The following is a 21,038-nucleotide window of genomic DNA, read 5'->3' on the forward strand; positions in this document are numbered from 1 at the left end:
CCACTGAGCAATCTCACTGGCTCACCCATGTTTTTCTCTGAGACATAATCTCCTATTGAACCCGATATTCCACCAATTCAGCTAGATAGGCAGGCCAGTGAGCCTTCTAACTCTGTTTCTCTGGTACCCGGAATACAGGCACACATTGTCCAGATCTTATGTGAGTGCTGGGAATCCAAACCCAGGCCCCATGCTTTTATGACTGTACTTTCTGGCTGTTTATTTTCCTCCTCCTGAGACACTATGTTGCCCTAGCTAGTCTGGAGCTTACCTTGTAGACCAGGCTGCCCTGGAACTGGCAGAGATCCCCCTGCCTCTGCTGAAACTAAAGACATATGCCACCACATCTTGTGGCTCTTAATTCCTGAAAGGCTATCCCAGGGGTAGCCTTCATATCTATTGCTAGTCTGATGCCAGAGGTAGCTTTCATATCTATTGCTAATTTTCTTGGACACTTGGAAATGAGATTTCAAATGTTTAATTGCTTAACTGATATTAAGTGAACAATAACCGTGTGACAGACCCTGTGTGTAGAATTGCTGGTGACTGGGCTGCACCAATGTCCTGCAACTGTGGGACAGATAGAGGCAGCAGGATCCAGCCTCATCTGAATTCCCATTTCAACCACAGACAAGGCAACTCCTCTCTACCATTTTCTTGCTCCTTCCTGGGAGGCAGGGCCTATGTGGTTGGCAAGATGATGAGACTCTGCATCCACAGGACAGTTTGCTAATGGACACAGTTATTGCTAATTAGAAGAAATCTTTTGCAGCAGCTTGAATACATCTGGAATTTTCAATGCAGCAGAAGTGGGAGTTCTACCTTATCTCTAATCACCATATGATCATAGCACCGAGCCAGACAAGATGCTAGACATGACCTATTGCTCCTTGCATCAGCTCTTGTCTGGAGGGAAGAAGACAACCTGCAAGAACAGGAAGCCATAATTTTAGCTCCCAGTCTTTTATACCATGTACTGGTATCCCATAATATTATAAATAATGGAGCTAAGCAAACTATGAATCCTGCAGAGTTGGGATAGCATCCACAGATGGGGGTGTCAATATGCTTGCATCTAGAAGAGTGAGAAGGGGGCAGAATAGGTTGTGGTTCACTCAGGGTGGACAGTTTTGGGAGGAACTGAAGCATGGATAACTGACAGATCCCTCATTTTATGACCTTCCTTATTAGAAGAAAGCACATTTTTTTTTGCACATGTGGAGCACACAGCTAACAATTGCCATGCTTTTAAAATCTTTTGCAAAAATGCAAATGGTTACATGAGGGGAAAACACCTTTTACAAGTTCTTCCTATTTTAATGTTTACAATAAATTCTGCACTAAGGATGTGTTAGAAGTTCTGACTGTAGTTAATTGGGCAGCTTTCAAAGGAGCTTTGTTTGGAGTTCTCTTCTGACTGGCAAAGCTACGTGGACCGCTGCCACTACTTTACCAGAAATGCCATGAAGTGGTACTCGAAAAATGGTGAAATGTTGCAATTTCAACTTCCAAATATTAAAATGGCATGTCCTACCAAGCAGAAAAGACAGCACCTCTAATCCTATTGCTATGTGAATGTTGAGGGGACAAGTGAGGTGTCAGGTCACATGGGGTGGAAGCTCAAGGCTTCTTAGATGTGGTTAGCTTTTGCATGAGCTGTGGTAGTTCCAATGATCACAGTGCAATCGTCAAAATCAAAACCACGTGTTCGGTGTATGCCAAGCCCGCCTGTATATAACAGGTGGTTTGAGGGAGAAATGTCCCTCATGGATTCATGGGTTTGAACACTTGTCCCTAGTTGGCTTGGGGGAGTTTTGGAACCTTTGGGGATTGGAGCCTTGCTGGGGGGAGTACACTACTGGAGCACGCTTTGAGGGTTGGTAGGCCCCACTTCCTGTTCTCTCCATTTGCTTCCTGTGTGCAGAGGAAGTGTGATCTCTCTGCTTCCTCACTTCCAGGCTTGCCTCATGCTCTTGCTGCCATACCCTTCCCCACCACGATAGACTACATGACCCCAGAACTACAAGCCAAAATCAATCCTTTCTATTCCACATTGCTTTTTTTGTCAGGGTATTCTACCATAGCAACAGAAAGTATAGTATTTTGTATTATTTATATTATAATGTATATATTATGGTATTCTTACTGAGTACAAATACTTCAAAGGAGCGTGTTGGGTATTTTTTCTTGTCAACCTGACACAAGCAAGAGGCAATCTCAACTGAGAGTGCGTGCTTCCATAGATTTGTTTGTAGACAAGTCTGTACTGCATTTTCTTGGTTAATGACTGATGTGGGAGTGCCCAGCATATAGGTTCCAGTACCACCAGTACCACAGGCATAAGAAAGCGCTGTGACAAGCCAAGCTCAGCAAGTCAGCAAGCAGAACTTCATGGCTTCTGCTTCAGTTCCTGCCTCCAGGTCCCTGTCCTGACTTCCTTTGATGATGGACTCTGATGAGGAAGTGTAAAATGAAATAAACCCTTTCCTCCCCAAGATGCCTTCAGCCATGGTGTTTTACCACAGCAAATGAAACATTAACTAAGCAGGTTGAGATGGGATGGAGTGATCTGCACCCCTGGGATGCAGCTCTTGTTCACAGTCAGAAGCTGGTCCATAATCTCATTCCTGTTTTGATGATTCTTTGGCTTATTCAATTCAATGTATCGTGAGAACTAGAAGTGATTTTAGGAGAAAGTTGACATGTCATGCAAGTGGAATGTAACATTTTAAAATTATTTATACCATACAGAAGACATTTTTCCATTTAAAAAAGATTTATTTTTATTGCCTTTATTTATGCTTGTGTGTGTGTGTGTGTGTGTGTGTGTGTGTGTGTATCTGGGTGTATACGAGCATGTGACTGCAGTGCTCTCAGAGGCCAGAAGAGGGCATTGGATCGCACTAGAGCTGGAGTCATAGATGCTTCTGGATTCCCTGTCATGGGTGCTAGGAACTGAACTCAGATATTCTGGAAGAGCAGCAGGTTCTCTTAACTGCTGACCATCTCTCCTGCCCCATTTTCCCAGTATGAAACAATTGGAATCATTGTTGGTGTAAGGTGTAAGAAAGGATTCCAGCTTTCCTGTTTTCCTTTCAAATTGCTAGATAATTATCTCAGGTTTTGTATTAAGGATGCAATTAAAAAATGCATAAATTGCCCAAAACTTTAAAGTGAATATTAATGAAAACTTGGGGGGAAATGGTGGCCTGATCGTGTTTACAGATGTTCTTATTTTGATTAAGATTAATTTAGGCCTGATGAAGTCTTATAAGAAATAAACATGGAACTAGAAAAAGACTATCTCCCTAAATGCAAGCAGCTTCACTGAGGGGGTGGGGAGCTAGGGGAACAGCATGACTGGGACCACAAGCAGAGACAGGGTAAAGACAGTGACAGATTCTGTGATGGGCATGAAATCATCACAGCATTTCCTGGCCAGGTGCTCTGTGAGAAGAACTTATTGCCTTCCTGCCTCAGCAACCAAATCCATTTTCACTGCCTGTGTTAGTAATTTCCCTACGAGGTCAAGTACTCACTGGTTATATTAGTTACTTCCCTATGAGGTCAAGTACCTGCAGGGGGCAACTTGAGAGAAAGTGGGTTCAGTCACATCTGTCATGGCAAGGAGGGCATGGCTGAGTGAATCCACGGTGGTAGGAACTTGGTGACTTCTATCATGGAGAAACCCACAGCTTTAGCCCTCAATGCTGCTGGGTGACTCATGTCTGCCATCCTGGCCCCACCTCCCTGAAGGTTTGGAGGCCCTCCAAAACCTTGGAGTACCAGGCGTTCAAACACAGAAGCCCGTGGGGGTGTATTTCAGACTCAAATCATAACACCAACACAGTGTGTGTGTGTGTGTGTGTGTGTGTGTGTGTGTGTGTGTGTTTGCTTGAGGCAGGAGCTCAGGCAAGCCACTAACTACCAGCAATCCTCCTGTCTCTGCCTCAGTCTATTTTTTTTTTTTTTTTTTGGTCTGAATTTCTCTGTCTTCAGTTTTTATTTTTCATTTACTAAGAATTCACTTTTAAATTTGAAGATTCTTACTAGAAATGAAGACCATCTTGAATCTTAGAGCTAAAGAAAGCAATAAAAAAAATTTAGCAGATACAAACTAATTTGAAGAAAGATGTATTTCAGTGTACAGGGTGATAGCTATTTTGTTTAAGGTATTTTACATTTATTTTGTGTCTGTGCTTGCATTTATGTGGATGCTAGCATGCTTTAGTTTGCATATGGAGGTCAGAGGACAACTTTTAGGAGTGGGTTCTCTCCTTCTACCATGTGGGTTCTGGGGATTGAATTCAGGTGGTCAGCCAGGCTTGGCAGCAAGTGCCTTTACCAGCTGAGCCATCTCACTAGCCTATGACCTCTTGGTAAGTACTTAAAAAACATGTACTTTATTTTTATGACAAGCACACAAATCACAAGGAAAAGAGCTGGTTTTAGGTATTTATTATTATTTTAAAAAAGCAACTTCCAGGGTATACCATTGTACAGGTTCAGCCCAGTCTCCTACAGCACAGTATGGCGATGACAGAGCTTTCATACAACAGCCCAGAGACGCTGAACATCCATAACTAAATTACCATAGAAAAAGAGAAGAGTTTAAGGTTACGTACATTCAGAAATCATATTCTAATTCTTTTAAATTGGTTCTCCAAGCATGATAATGTAGCCAGACTCAGATAACTAAGACAACTGACCAGAATGTTCCCTTCCCTTCCTCCTGGTGAGTACAGACAGGCTTTATATAGCTTACAAACAAATTCCACCCATTTTACACAGCATTAACTCCTTCTGTTCTTGAACTGTTGCTGAATTATTGTTTGATGGGTTTTCCACCATCACATTGTGTGCAGGTGGCAAGTGAGGACCATTTCTGCTCCTCCTAAGGATTCTAGGGAGACCCCACCCCTAGTTGGAGAGCTAGCATTCCATTAGTTTATGGGTAGCTTTGTCCCCTGTGCTGGGGAAAGACCTCTCTTATCTGTCTCACAGAAGCGTGTGCCAAGCTCCAGGCGGGACCCTATTTGTGAGCAAGCTGTCAGCACAGGAACTGACTGTAGTTCTCAGCAAGGTGTTATTGATGTTGTGTAAACAAGGGCGTCGTCAGTTCAATAACTATTTGTACATTAAAGCAGTTGGTCATGGGGTATCAACAAGCACAGCTTGGTAGAGTAACCTGCCATGAAATATCACTGGCTTTAATAATTTACTACAACTGTTCTTTTTATTCACACCTATAGGACGTGCTTCCATCTGTCATATGGAATATGAATATATACAACAAAATTTGGCTTTTATATAAAAAACTTTATAAAGACAATAACAAGGGGTCAAACAAATGACACATACATTTTCCTAATTACAACCACTATCTCCTGCTGCTTACAGGGAATGACACTTAACTGATGGACTTTAAGCCAGGTAGACTTTTCCTGCCCAGAGTAGCCTCCTATGAAAGGTAGTAACCTTGTTCAATTTCTAGAAACTTCTAACCATAATTCTGAATGACCAGGGAAGACATATTGGGTCAATTCTAAGGTCAAACCTTGCAATTCTTCTCAGAATAACCATGTGTCAACATTCCTTATTCTTCGGACACTTCACACGGCCTCTTGGGAAACTGCACAGGGCACAGGGTGGCCTCCTCTTGGGAGCCTGCTGCCTTCCCTGGAGCCCACTTTTGTTGAGCAGCAATGCCAGCATCTTAGTTTGGACTTTCTAATGCTGCACAATTGTGTAGCAGTGAGGTGGGGTGGCCTGCTTTGTACTGCCAGCAGTCAAAACAGTTGCCAGGAGGACTTAATGTCTGCATGCTGTGAGCCTGGGGAGCCCATTCTCCTAGGAATGGTTTTCTAGGGCCTAGCAATGTCACCACAAATGGCTGAGACATTTAGGCCCTTGCTTAATGAGGGACTACAGTAAAGAAGCTTTGTTCTACAAGTAGACAGTACAGGGTACAGTAAGAGTGAGGGAGGTCACTTGTCATAAATCCTGAAAACTGGGGAATGGCAACTAACAGGGAGAAGGGCGAGGTTTGAAGTACACTTGGAAGTGTTACTTTGGTGTTGACACCATAGATGGGACATCATGGTCATGGACTTAGGCACTCCCAGGTCAATTTCCCCCAGACAATACCTTTTATGCTGGTGACTCCCCCATTCTCCTCTGCTTCTCTAAGGTAGGGATTGCAAATAGTGTTTATCTCTGTCAGTTCTAACTGATGACTGATAGGCCATTAGAGCTGTGGTTTGAAGTACTGTGGAAAAATATGTAGTTCTGAGACTGATTAATAATGTCTGCCTTGGGAACAAGAATTGGTCTGTATGGAATGTGCCACACCTGATCCTCTGTTCTAAACCAGCTGAAAGAAGGAGGCTAACTTGAGTTCTTAAGGGATCTTTGTAGACTGCAGCCCAAAGCACAAAAACTTGTATTGATTTTATCTTTTGATCCAGGGAAGAGTTTAGAGTTTTAGGAGCCTGAGACAGAAATTTCAGAGCCCGTGGAAAATTAAGGGTGGAAGCATGATTTTGGATGTGCTGCCTTTGACAATGACCTCTGTTTTCATGGGTGACAATATCCAGGTTTTATATGAGGTTAAAGGGCTCACTGACAGGCACCTTCAGAATGACGTGGAGGGATAGGGTGGCAGTTTCAGGCAGAGCTCTTCTGTGTTACACACATGGTGTATTTTCCCTTTTTAAATAACTGGTGATATTTGAGTAGATTGAAGGTTAAGGAGAATTACACCAGTCTCTACACATGGTAGCCTGTTCCAGAGTGAATCAACTGGGAGTAGTTTTCTTATCAAGGCAGGACTACTGACTCTGAAACAAAATCTCTGGTCCTTCGCTGATAAAGCACCTTGTGATCTTATGTGGAAGGTGCCATGTGATCAGCTCTGATCCATGCCAAAGCCAAACCTCGATGTTTAAGATGAATCAATAGCAGGTTGCCTTTGATAATGACTTGGTGGTTTAGGGGCTGAAGCCAACCAGCTCTAGATGTAATAGCTGAATGCTCCCATCAGTGTTTTTCATCAGTGCTAAGGACCAACTCCACTAATGTCTTAGCATGGCAACCTTTCCCATCACAAATGATGCTTCCCTCCTCACTGGGAAACTGGGAGGTTTGGGAAGGAGAATAAAGCATGTGTTCTTATGTAAGACAACCTGCAGATCCCCATTGGATATCTGCTTGATGCATCCTAGGGACACCACACCTTTTCATTGTTGCAGGGTGGTGCTCAGGGGTAAGGATGGCCTTGTTGAGAGTCAAGTCATGGAGAAGGCGGCATTCCGAACTCAGCCAGGTTATTTCTTATCCAATGCTGCATTCCATTCTCGGAAATTACTTTCTTCCTTGTCTCCATGGGACATGATCTAGTTGAGAGCATCTTGGCAGTATAGCCATCTCTGGAACCTTCTTCTAGAGGTGAGGGGTCACAGGCTAGAAATATGATTGCAATTGTCTCATTGTTTGTCTTTAGGCAGTCCAAATTTTTCATTTTGTTCTGCCCATCACGACTTTTAAATCCTGTGAGTCAGTCACCACTCACCACCTTGGGCTGGGAAGATCTTTCTGACAGTAGAGGAACCTCCTCCTGGAGTTTCTCAGGCAGCCCAGAGCACAGACTTTGGGTTCTAGACAGAAGGCCTTGGAGGAGGTCGGGAGGGAGGTGGTGCCCTGTTGGGGGGTGGGGCCTGAGGAGGAGGGGGGAGAGTGGATGGTGGAGAGGGGATGGGAGGAGTGGGGGCACTGGGGGCTGGGGGAGGACAGTGGGGAGCAGGGGGTGGGGGTGTGTAGATAGGAGCAGGAGGTGGGGAGCTGGGGTGGTAGGCGTTGTTAAGTGGGTACTTGGCTGCCTGAGTGTTCTTCACTCTGGTGAAGTTGATGCAGCGCCCCTGGAAGAAAATCAGAGAAGGACCATTAATGGACAAGGCAGGTGCTGAGCACAGTGGCCCTTGGAAGAATGTGTGAGGGACAAGGGACACAATGGCTGCTGCTGACCTGGTGACCCGGTACCACATTAGCCACTGGTCCCTTTGAATTCTTTTTCCTTCCTGGCCTGACTGGGTCTCATTTCCCTTACAGTCTCTCACCTTCTTGGGTGGGGAGAGGGAAGAGACTGGCACCAGCTGGACCATAGCATTATGGAGAACGTCACATTTACTTTTAGCCTTGCCAGTAGGGTGTGACCAGCATTCCCTTCCCTGGAAAGGAAGCTGAGGTTGAGACACAAGTCCCCATCCCTAGGCCCTTCATACCAGGCTGCTCTTTTTGGGGTCTGATCACAGACTCTCCACACCTGTCTTTGTAAGAAATTCAACAGAGACCTTTTATTGATAAGTGGGCATGTCTTCTGGCTTTTTCCATGTGTGGCTGAGAGACCTCTGCATCCTCTCCCCAAACAGACCCTGAAGAGTACAGAGCCTGAGGAATCTCATCTGCTGTGCCCTCTGCTGCCTTTCACCAGCCTCCCTACCCCACTTGCCCTGTGGCAGTCTCCTGACAAGCTCCCCCATACCCCCAGCCAGGCCAGGACATGGCCACCTTGTGTGCTCCTGACCTGCCTTGGCTTCCAAGGTCCATGGGCATCTGTGGCTGTCTCCACCATGTGTCACAGAATCATCTTCCCTCCAAAGAAGGCCATGGGGGGGGGTTGTCACCTCTGAGTATGCCCTTCTCTTTCTTTTCCTGTTCATTTATTCACTGCCAGCACAGAGCACAGCCTAGACGTCTCTCCACACTGACACACAACCTGTAATTCTAGCCTCGGTGGAGGCATGTCTAGAGAGCCCCCAGCCCCTCAATTAGACTCCAGGGAAGTGCCAGAAGGGGAACACGGAGGGCCAGGTTGTGGAATTTAAGGTACAAGGTGTTTGTGTGTGTGTGTGTGTGTGTGTGTGTGTGTGTGTGTGTGTGTGTGTGTGTGGCATCCTGACACTTGGCCTGTAATGAATCAACAAGGCGAAAGCTTGTGGGGGATGGGAGATGAGGAGGCCAAGAGAACCTTTCCTCTTCCAAGTGTCCCATCTTTCAGGTCATTTGTCCATCCTCCTGGGTAACACTGGCCTCCATCCCTCTTTGCTTTCTTGGGTATTTTTCTGTCTTTGGGTATTTACTGTCTTTAGCACACATCACAGCCAGCACACTGCCATTTTATCTGTAAATGCTTACCCTTTCCTGACAAAGGAGACATTTTGCTTTTCTACAAGAAGAAACCTTCCAGGATGCTTTGTGTGGAAGGTCAGGAGAGTCACAATCAGAATGGAATTGTCTGAAGCCACTTGGGAAAAGCAGAGGCTTTGGGAGCATTAGCAATGATCTGGAAATGCTTTTCTAAGACGTCATGTTAGACAAAGTGTCTGGGTAAGAAAGGGCCAGACTGTATCTATTTATGAATTATGACATCCCACACAGGTGCCAGCACCCGGGTCCTTTGTGTGGGCATGTCACAAGATGAAAGCCAAGGCCAAGCTTTACTGGGTCTCTGTTGGGGCTCCGCTAATGACAGCAACCAGCTGGCATCTTCTCACTTTCCCTCCCAGAGATCCCAGCTCTGGCTAGCTTTAAGGGCGCTCCCATCAATACAATTGTAAAGTCACCACTGGCCAGGCAGCTTTTACAGTTGAGTGAAGCTAAGCCCTGTTACAATTTTCCAATGTCATTGTATAGGGCTCTTTTCCTTTAAGATGTTATGGTTGTCTGTGATAAAAATCCCACACTGACAACTCAGAGTCAGGATCTATGGAGCTACCTTCTCTAACGTGCACAAATGGCTTCTGGAACCTTGGTCCTTTAAAGATGGAGATTCTGGGCTGCTAGAGATGAGGTTCAGTCCCCTCTACTTTCAGATCTTAAAGTTGCCTCTGAGCCAATTAGTCCAGAAGGCCATTTGCTCTTGTAAGAAACTGAGCACACAGCTTTCCCCAGAGGTTCTTCTGTCTGCAGGCTCAGGGGCTCCTGGCCCTCCACCATCATCTGCACAGAGCCCACGCTGGGAGTCCAAATCTGTGATGCATACTGGGGCTCTTGAGAACACTGGCCAGTTATAGGCACAGTGAGTCCTTTAATCACCCTCAGGGAAGGGTCTAGAACAATGGTGCTATATATATACCACATTTGGGAAACAGCTGAATCTAGTGCTGCCCTCTACTGATGGGGAAACAGATGCTGGAGACAGAACTGGTCTCCCCTGTAGTAGAGATGCAGCTGGAAGTAGCATCAGATCTGACTCCAGGTTTAGTGCTGAGTTGCACACCACACATGGCATCTATGATAAAAATTAGTGCACAGGGAATAAATAAGACATACACAGGAGGTCATGGAAGCAGCCTCACTCAGTAGCCCTCCTGTCATCCTGTTGCTACATAGCTGCTGTCACTCATTTTGTGCAGGACCTCCCACAGTGCTTTGCTCATGCAGCTGACAGATGATACATCTAAACTTATCTTACTGAGAAAATGTACAGACTAAGCACAAATGTGCCCTGGGGCAATTTACAGTAAGAAATGGCTCTTCAAACAGTGGTGTGGCTCCCAAGAGTTCTAATAACCTGGACTAGAGGCGCCAGCACAAACATGAGACACATAATTGGCATAACGATTCGTTCACAGGACATTTTCTTTCCCTTTTCACTTTTATTTTTTGCTTGTGAGGGAATAATAGAAAGACCAGATGTCATTAGTGTTGTACACGCCAGCAGATCTCCAGTGTTTGGTTAAAAAGGTTGCTATGGTGACCAAAGCTTTCTCTCATGATACTGGCCCCTTGCAATTCAGTTTAATTCTCCCCAGCGCTGTTTCTGGGTGGTTTGAGTCATATCCAAGGCTGGCTTTGACCTTGGTTTACCTTGCCTTCTTTATTAACAAAATAAGAATGCCATTTTTTTCCCCACAACACTAGTAGCACATGCTCTGCCAGATTTTTATTTTTTAAGTTTGTGTGTATGGGTGTTTAGCTTGCACATATGTCTGTGCACCATGTATATGCCTGGAGGTTAGAAGTTGTTACATCTCCTAGATCTGGAGTTACAGATGGTAGTGAGTTGTTACCATAGGAGTCCTAGGAATTGAACTTGGGTTCTTTGCAAGAGCAGCTAATGCTCTTAACCACATAGCCACCTCTCTAGCCCCTTTGGCAGAAGACCTGGGGATATAACTGAGTGGTAGAGTACTTTCCTAGCACACATGAGATCTTAGGCTCAATCCTCAGTACCATACACACAAAAAAGTTCAAGAGGAAAATGTGGTAATATTCTCTACTACAATGGGAGGGTAATCAGAAATACTACCCCCCCCCCCCCGCATATACATCATCTTCATCCATGAGCACTTCAAAATCCTATGAGCTAGGCATCATTACCTCCATGGGGAGAAATGAAAGGGAGAAATAGGCTCAGACTTATTTAAACAATTTGTTCAAAACCACACAGGCAGCAACAGATCATGTGGGAATAAAGCCTAGTTCTGCACAGCTCAGGAATGCCTTCTTTTTATTATTATCCTGGATACGAATAATAAGTGCAAAAAGATTCTCAAAGGACCAATGGCTAGCTTTACACAGTGTAGCACTTGGCCACAGTCCAGTAATTCACCTCGCAGATATGAGAGGTTGTTCCAGAATGTAAGTCTGCTGCTCAGTTTCTCTCTAGTGCAGAGCTCTTTAATGGCTCCACTTATGATGACAAGAGATCCTATGGTGCTGACCTCATTCTACCTGCAGGACACCCAGCCAGTCCTGTCCTAAGCTCTATGAATATTTTTCAATGACATGAGCAGCACAGAACTTGGTGCTGTTTTCAAATATCTCCAAGCCTCAGGGTCTCTCCTTGAAGCTAGGGCTCCTACTAAGATATCAAGGTCCAAGTTGTCACTTGAAAAGTAATCCCTATATAGCCATGGGTCTCTGAGCAGGATATTCTTAAAATCTCACATGCCCTCATAAGTTAGCATTTTAGAAGTCCAGGCTATGATAACAGGGCCATGTAGACATCCCTAAGTTACCTTGCCATGGGCTCTCTCCAGTTCCTAGGGAGACATGCTGAGGATCCGACATGCTCCCATTGGTCTCTCCCAGCCTCTTTTGGCAGGTTTCATGCAGCTCAGGCTAGCCTTGATTTTGCTATATTGCCAAGGATGACTGTTTCTATTCCCAACTGCTGGGCTTGCAAGCATGTATAGCTAGACTTAGTTTTTATGTCATGGTGGGGATGGATCCCAGGGCTTAATTAATTTTTTAAAGGTAACTGCCCCCCTAACAAATCCCTTTGCCTAATTATGGTGTGGTTGGGATGTAAGGTCTTATTGACCACATTCAGGTTTTCCCTTCAACTGTAGAAAGTATGGAGACAGGGAACTGGCAGTGTGGGACTATGGTCTGTCAGGGGCTTTGTTTGGTCCCTAATGCTCTCTTGCTGTGAAACCTGGGGAAAGTAATCATCTCTGAGGCCCTTGCTCTTTTGGTCTTCTGTGCTGGCTAGATGCATCCAAGGGCCCTTAGCCCTGAGCTCTATGATTCCATCAGGTCTGGGTGGCTGTGCCTGCAGTTTAATTGGATTCTGTTGGGCAGCCAGTTTGCACATCTTTTTATGTTGCTTAGTTTGGCTAGCTCCAATCCTTTGTACTGCATATCTTCCAGCTGTTTGTTAGGTTTCTGAAATATTAGGAAATTGGAAATTTCAGCATTGGAGGCTTCACCTTCTGTTCTTATGCAGCTGGCCCCTGAGTTCTGAGTTTGAGCTGTGGGATGCTGGGGAGATGGGGGAAGAGCTTTGGGGTGACTGTGAGCAAAGAATGTGCCAGGGGTGAGCTCATGTTTGCTGAGTGTTAGGAAACATCTGGCTATCAGGCACGCTCAGCAGAGATGGAGCTGGCCTTTGGAGATGGTTAAAAATATGCCATGGCTCCCACAAATTAAACCAAATAGTTTCCTATGAGCAGAGGTCATTCAAGGAAATTGGATTTTACAGAGAATACTAAAGCAATCATGGAAAAAGTATAGCATACAAGCCAAATTTCTTCTCCAAATACCCTTTCCCTGACTTAGCTCTCACATGCACTGTCTTGCTGGGAGGACTGTAGGCATTCCTCAAGTTACAAAAAGATTAGCCTTCCAAAGTTTGTTTGGAGCTTGCTGTTTGGGATGCAGGTTGGGGAAAATCAATCTTGTAAAGAAAGTCTGGTTCTCAGGCTAGACCACAAAGCTCATTGGTACATTGATGTCTGCTGATGTAACTGATGAAGTTGGTGTTCTAGTGATGCCTTAGGAGAAATGACATCAGAGTAACATCTTCTCTCTGAGTCACTGCACTCTTTCTTAAGTTGCTGCATTGCCTGTCAATCACAAGGGGCTTCAGCTGGTACTGAGCAAGCATCAAGATCTTTCCCTCATGGTATACAGACTAGAGGTGGAGACAGAGTCATTGACTCACAAACATAGATGGACCCTAGCAGCCATGTCTGTGATCTTTGATGTTGCCATCATTGATTGGACCAGAGGCAAGTACCTAACCTTGGCTAGGTAAGTAATATTCTCTGTACTGGGAATCAGAACATCCAAGTAGTGGAAGGCAGGCAGGTAGAACCAACCCACCAACCCTAAGATTAACATGAACAGAAATGAGAATGGGTGTGGGGGGGAAGCAGTGTCTCTGTGTGTCAGAGAGAAGCAGAGGACATTAACCCCCTGACTCTCCCCCATTTTTACTACTGCACCTCTAAAATGGGTCAGGTAGTAGACAGGTTTCTGGGGCCCAATTTCCCTTAATATACTGGTCTCACATATCAATATATAAATACACATGCACATGTATGCACACACATATGCAGAAGTATATAAAATGTAGTAAGTATGCATACACATTCAGTTTTATTGTTGCTTGAACCCTCCAGTGTCTCCCATCTGCAGGGTACCCAAACTCTTAGCACAAGCTGTGGTTGGCTCCTCTGGATCTCTCTGACCTACTTTCTTTTCTGTCTTTGAACTCTACACTTTAATGTTGATCCATCATTTCAAAAGATGACACCACCCTTTTGCTTTTCTCATGGCAACGTTCACATCATAGGTTCAATTCTGCGACAGAGATAAACAGTACAGGTATTTTGTGAGCTCTGGGCAAGAGAAAGTATGCTGTCAGGGTGAAGCAGGCATTCACACCCCTCACGCCCCCCCACCCAGAAAAAATTCAGCTCTTCTAGCTCGCTTTTATGTGCTGTCCGGGAAAAGGATCCAAGGTCAACTCTCTTGGTTACTTGATTCATTCTGCTGACATACAAGCTGGAGAGCTCTCTGTAATCAGGTTTTTTGATGCCAAAACTAAGGGTAGCATGGAGGAAATATTTGGTAACACAAGGAAGCTAGAGAAATGAAGAAAATGGTGGAAATTAAATGGCCTACCTTTAGCAAGAACATATCATTTGTCAGTAATTACTACCGAGATATGATTTATTTAATATAAATCCTTCTTTCATCCAATTACAAAGTTCTGTATGTGTTCTATATTTGTTGAAAACTTGGAAAATACATGAAAGAAAGAGGAAACAGAGGCAGGGAGAAGAAATGTAGGTAACAGGATTCAAAATCATCTCTATGTTTTTCCTTTTTAGAAAACACAAACACCTATGGAGCGTTTGCATTTACCACAGTCAAATCAGGCTGTGTAAAACATCCAATACCTCTCCTTTAATCTGTCTCTTGCACCCGGGGCCTTGTGCATGCTTGGGAAGGGCTCCATCACTGAACTCACTCTCGCTGCCCAGCCCTTCACTTCCCTGCTATTCTCTTGCTTTATTATTGGAAATTTTCATAGATGTCTACCACATCTGCCCGCTCCGCCCCTGCTCTCCCTTTCTCATCTTTCCCCAGTGTCTCACCTTCCTTGCTTTATGTATCCTTCAACTCATCCACTGAGTCTAGTTAGTGCTGCCCTCATGCACATGGCTGTGAGGTGTCCACTAGTGCAAGGGGAATTGGCCAGGTGTCACCTTTGAAAAGGAGTGAGATTCCCTTCCTCCAGAGTCAATAGCTCCTCAGCTGTGGGTGTGGCTGAGGAGTCCCCCCCCCCCCTGCTGGGATTTCTTACTCATCTTGTACAGGTTCTGTGCTTCTCTGAAGTTTTCAACCTTTTGTTACACAGAATCAACAGATACAGCTATTAAAGTCTTTATTGTGAGGCAGTAGGAATCCACCTATCTCTACTACAAATGATGCTGTAGGCATATTTTCAACTATCCATTAGTCATGAAAGGCAGAGTCACCAATTTAGCTAAAGTGTATCAGAACAGTTTTTTGATACTACTGTCAACTTTCCATCTAGAAAAATGGATAATAACTTGTAGTCTCAATGCTGTTTTATGATGATTTCAACTATGGTATTCTGAGGTGATGGTTTTCAGGATAACAGTCAGAGGGAACGGAATCATTTCTATGGTGGTTGTTTCATACAAGCAAGGCTATGTTTCTATCCACACCATTAGTGACTAGCCTATTCACAAGCTTTGTTAACTTCCCTACTGGGCTGTTGTTCTTTTAACATTTTTAAAATAACTCACTGAGTCCACTTTATGCTGCCCACATATGCACAGGTGTAGGGTCATCTTCTGGAGCCTGGTCAGCCCAGTAGGGCTGAAGAAAACAACTATCCTCCCCAGGGGTGGTGAGGGCACAGTAACTTTATCCCCTAATATTTTACACAATTACACTTGACTTCGTCATTCCAATCACTGGGCCACCCAAGAGCAGCAGGGAGGGACCCCTCTCAGAGCCAACTGGGCAGAGAATTCCTTTTGCTCTCTGTGGTGCCGGCTTGCCTTAGTTTTTCCCTCCTATGTTCTGCCACTCTGTCAAGGCCCAATGTCACCTGCACCTCTGTTCCTCAGACCCTAATGGCCTTGGCAGACCTGAATAATGGCATGTGATGGGAGGGCTGTGATAGCCTTGAGTCTGATTTTAAGAGCCTGGAAGTTTCTTTTCCTGGCTTCCGCGCACTCTGGGCTTTAGCTCTGTGCTATTCCACTCCAGGGAGCCATATGAGGCACATGGAGGCACAGATAGGTGAGTGAAGAAACCATGTGGGAATCCTAGAACAGGAAGCTCTGGGAACTTCAGCCTCAGCCACTATCTGGTCACAGCTTCACAAGCAATCTCGGATGACAGCTATCTAATGTGCACCTGCTCAAACCAGACAATCTGAAGAAAACATTGTAAGCTTTAGTTAAGTTAGCACCTTTTAGAATAGTTAATCATGGAGCAATACAGAAGTGACAGCCACTCATCTTTGCCTAGTGGGTGCAGACACAACTGGGTGAAGCTGGTATCAGAGCTATCTCTGGCCTCTCTTTTCTTTTGGAGTCTGAACTCAACACTTCTCAAGTACCACTGCCTGATTGGGTAAGACTTGACACCTCTGACCCCTGGAAAGAAGGTAAGATTGTCAAATGACAGGAAAATGAAGCCTTGATGGTAACCAGAAGATACGGCTCCAATAGTAACTAGAAAAGACAGTCTCAACAGAACCATAAAATACAACTCCATTGGTAAACGGGAGACACAACCCAGTGGTAACCATGAAGTACATACAACCCTGATGGTAAACAGCATGCAGACCTGACAGCAAAAGAAGATGTAACAATGACAATAACCAGGAGGTGTGACCCTAGCAGCAGCAGAGGACACAACATTGACAATAACCAGGAGGTGTGACCCTGACAGCAGCAGAAGACACAACATTGACAATAACCAAGAGGTGTGACCCTAGCAGCAACAGAAGACACAACATTGACAATAACCAGGAGATGTGACCCTGACAGCAGCAGAAGACACATCTCCAGAAGACACAAACCCGATGGTTAACAGAAGTTGCAATCCTGACCATAATTGGAGGCTCCAGCCCTGACAGTAATCATGTTAATTCCTCCTGCTCCCTTGATGCCACCTTGCAGTGCACATCTGGAAACTGAGGTTACTGTGGCACAGAGAATACAGATGCCAGAGAGGGCTGGGAAAGAAGCTGTGATGTTGAAATCTGCCAGTGGACGTTCACTCTTCCAATAGGAGCCTGTAACACTCAGCCACAAACTTCCATATAACCAGTACAGAAGCAGCTCAGGGTCAGGCTCCCTCTATACTGTACTCACGTGAAGCACTTGTGCTGCAAGTGACAGTTTGGCTGAAGTTGTCTTTAAGTACAGTTTAATAAATACTATAACAGACAGGAAGTGCACTAAGCTATGTGAACTATGTCATGGATCTATGAAAGGCTGGCTTATCCATGTCTGACCTATGCCTAAGTTACAATAAATCACTTTTCAGATAAATAAAAGTATTCATATACCGAAGTTGAGAAGGACTTTGATGGACAGTCAGAAAACCACTGTAAACAAGAAAGATAAAATGTAACAGATGACATACAATGGTTTAACACTTTCCAAATTTTAATACATGAAACTGACATGTTCTGTTGTATTCCACGTCCTCCCCGACCCCCGTGTGTGTTCATGTGTATGCATATGCATTTGTGCATATGTGTTGTTGAGGTCAAAGGACAAACTTGGGTGTCATCCTCAGGAGCCATGTACTTTTTTTTCTTTTCTTTTCTTTTCTTTTTTTTTTTTTTTTTTTTTTTGAGGCTGGCTGACTAGTGAGACTTGAGGATCTACTTGTCTCTACACCCCTAGCCTTGGGACTTCAAGTGTGCACCAGCATGTCTGATTAAAAAATATTTACTTTATGTGTGTATAGACATTTTACCTGCATGCATTTCTGAGCACCACTTGTGGGACTGGCTGCAGAAGAGGGCACTAGATCTACAGGATCTGGAGTTATAGACAGTTGTGAGACACATAAGGGTTTTGGGATTCAATTCCAGGTTCACTGCAAGAGCAGCCAGTGCTCTTAACCAATGATCCATCTCTCCAGCCCCTCAAACCTTTTTTTAAAAAATATATTCTTAAAACTGAACTCAAGTCATCATGCTTGCAAGGCAAACATTCTATCACTGAGTTATCTCTCCAGCCCTATTTATGGATCTTAGTTCTGAAAAAGTATGTGTGTGTGTGTGTGTGTGTGTGTGTGTGTGTGTGTGTGTGTGTGTGTGTGTGATCAGATAGAGATCAAGGGGTTGTGATCAAGAGACCAAAGTGAGACCCACTAAACAGGGATAAGGTCTAAAAATGCAGACCTTTCACCATAGGAAAACAAGGGCTTGGCAGGTTTGTGGGCAGTACTTTGGAGGAGGGTTAGGTTGGCAACATTTTCTAGAGGAAGGAACTGTAGTGAATGGTGACCCAGCATGGTGTGCCCTAAACACTGCTTAACTTTGCTCTTGTAAAATCAGGGCTGGCATCAAACCATCATCTACTCACTGGAGACATGAAGTTCAATGTGTACTCCATCGGTCCTGCCAAGTAGCACAGAGATTACTTTGCCAAAGAGTCTGGTTTTAGTTGTTATTTGGATGGGTCTCAGCAGTGCCATTGCTTTAATGCACTTTTCTAAGATTTAAGAAAACACCATGGCACAGTGTCCTGAGTGGAATCTGAGCCAAGATGAATGGAATTTGCTGTCTTCCTTCTCTCATTTTCTGTCCTTCACTGAAGTGTCTCTGCTATTTCTCCTGTTTTCCTCTATGGTCCATTTGATGACCTCTAACTGCTTAGACCCATCATTGGGGTAGTATTTCTATTTATTATTTTATTTATGTTGCAGTATTTGCCTAAAAATATTGGTGCCAGAGATAAACTAAGATTGCTTAGCCAAGAGCATTATTTAGCTTGGATATGAAAATGTAAAATTATAAAATTGTGATTCATTGGGTACATAGCTCAGATCTGTTCCTGTTCTTATGTGCTCTCATGTCTGAAGAGAGGCAGTTTCTCCTTCTCTTCCTCCTCCCTCATTCTCTTTCTCTTCTTCCTTCTCCTCCTCTCCCTCCTTCTCCTCCATCTCCCCCATCTTCTCACAGGGTGGACAATGCCATCTCTAGGACAGCTTCTTTCCTTATATCTGTAGGTATTTAAAACACTTCTCCCAAAGCAGAGATAATACTGATTTGAAAAGAACAATTTGCATTTGTGATTGTCATACTGTTTCCTATGAATGGTTTCAATATAGACTCAAATTTGCACAATGAAGGACAAAATTCCTAACAGAATGACATTTGGAGATGGGGTTCCTGGGAGTCAACTAGAGTTTCATGGGGTCTCAAAGTTAGGGCCCTCAGGATGGATCAGTGCTCTATAAGCAAGGAGAAAGACCATGTGAGCTCACAGCCTGAAGGGAAGTTCTCACCGGAATCTGAGCATATCAGCATCCGGGTTTTGGACTGCCACCTGTCAATAATGGGAAGAAATAAATGTGTGTTGTTTAAGATACCCAGTTCACAACATTTTGTTATGGTGGACTGAGCAGATGAGATGGGCACCCTCAGTGGGTATTACTGGCTAGGGTCTCAGCACTTCATACATGGACCATTGTCCTGCCTCACATAGGGAGTTAAAGTACCACTGAACCCTGATGGGAGATGTCATTCTATAAATATGTTTTTTGTATTGGTTAATGAATAAAGCAATAAAGATAAGTGGGACTAGGAGACAAGGAGGAGAGAAGAAGTAATAAAGAGGAGTCAGCATGTAGAGAAGGCAGAAAGCAAAATGCTAGCCCCTCTCTCCAGTAAGATGAGATCATGTGGAAATACTTAGATTAATAGAAATGGTTTAATATTTAAGACAGAGCTAGCTGATAAGAAACTAGTAACTGGCCAACAGCTCTATATCTAATACAGAGTCTCTGTGTGTTAATTTGTTCGTTAATTGGGGTTGGCTCAGCAGTGGGATCAGGCCAGCAGGGAAAAAAACCTACTCATAACAGAACCCTCCACTCACTAGGTCCTGGCACTGGGCCAGGTTTGGTCCTCGTTGCTTGACACCAGTCTCCCATGGTGTCTGTCCCTCTGACTGTTGGTGAATACTGATATCCTGACTTGAAGGGCAGAAAAGTCTCTGCAGGCCTAAATAATGTGCTATGGTCCCTGTGTAAGTGAGTGATACACTGAAGGGATAAATACAGGTCTGTCTGATTCTACCACCTTTCTTTTAGATTGGAATGAAGGGACAGCACAGCCACCCTGATTCATCTGTTTTCTTTTGGTCTCCTCCCTCTTCTCCCAGATTTTCATGCCACTGTTCTTCCTTAAGAATTTTAGTGTACTCCAGATACTTTTTCTGGAGCAGAACCCTGGGCACCTTACATCAAAACCTGTCTGCCCCCCTTCCCTCTCCCTCACAATCCTCTGAGTTTCCATTAAGAAGTCCCCAAACTGGTCCACGAGATTGATGTTGGTGCTTTCTTCATAGGTTTACCCTTTCTGTGGACACAAAAGATTACAAGGACAGAGCTGGACAACTGTTTACTGTTTATCTCCCCCTCTTCAACAATAGACTGAGTTGCACTGGGGTGTGGCCATGTTCCCCAGCTTGCCTTGTACAAGGTAGTTAAGATGGAGTAAATGATACCAAGAGAACTAGCCCAGTTGGTGGTGGACGGGTGTGGCCTCCTTCACAATGAAAGCAGAAGTGATACACACAACCACAATTCTAGGTTAGGGGCATAGCCTCTTCTTCCATTCTTGGGATAAGGACCACCCCTAGGCTGCTGGGATGGCAAGGCAGAAGGCCTCTGGACCCCTGCCCACATGGGAACACCATATTGACATTCTTGTTTGGTTTTGTTATTTTGAGCTTTTGCTGGATCAGCCAGCTCTCTATGGGAAATTATATAATTCAAGGAAGACACTCAAAGAAAATTTTCTATTGCAAAGAAGAGCCCAATGGGGACAATGGCAGTCTCTCTGTGATGTCCTGGGGTTTGGCAGAGCTTTAGGGGTGCTTCCTAATTTTGACTAGGTAGCTGGCTGCCTAGCACGAGCCCTTGACTATCCTATGGGTTCATCTGTTCTCAGGTGAGGCTTGCTATGACCCTGCCTGCCTCCTAAACCAAAGCCAAAGATACAAGTCTCCAGAGCCCTG

General features: G+C 44.5%; 1 protein-coding gene across 1 annotated transcript in view; it reads right to left on the minus strand.

Moving 5' to 3' along the window:
• Nucleotides 1-4,445: 4,445 nt before the first annotated feature.
• Nucleotides 4,446-21,038, minus strand: part of Antxr1 (ANTXR cell adhesion molecule 1) — a 177,736-nt gene continuing 161,143 nt past the window's right edge. Inside the window, exon 18 of the mRNA XM_051203441.1 lies at nucleotides 4,446-7,916. Within this exon, the coding sequence (XP_051059398.1) occupies nucleotides 7,656-7,916 (261 nt within the window). The 3' untranslated portion in view covers nucleotides 4,446-7,655. The remainder of the gene's footprint in view (nucleotides 7,917-21,038) is intronic.

This window comes from Phodopus roborovskii, unplaced genomic scaffold, assembly GCF_943737965.1.
Source record: "Phodopus roborovskii unplaced genomic scaffold, PHOROB, whole genome shotgun sequence".
NCBI classification, from domain to species: domain Eukaryota; kingdom Metazoa; phylum Chordata; class Mammalia; order Rodentia; family Cricetidae; genus Phodopus; species Phodopus roborovskii.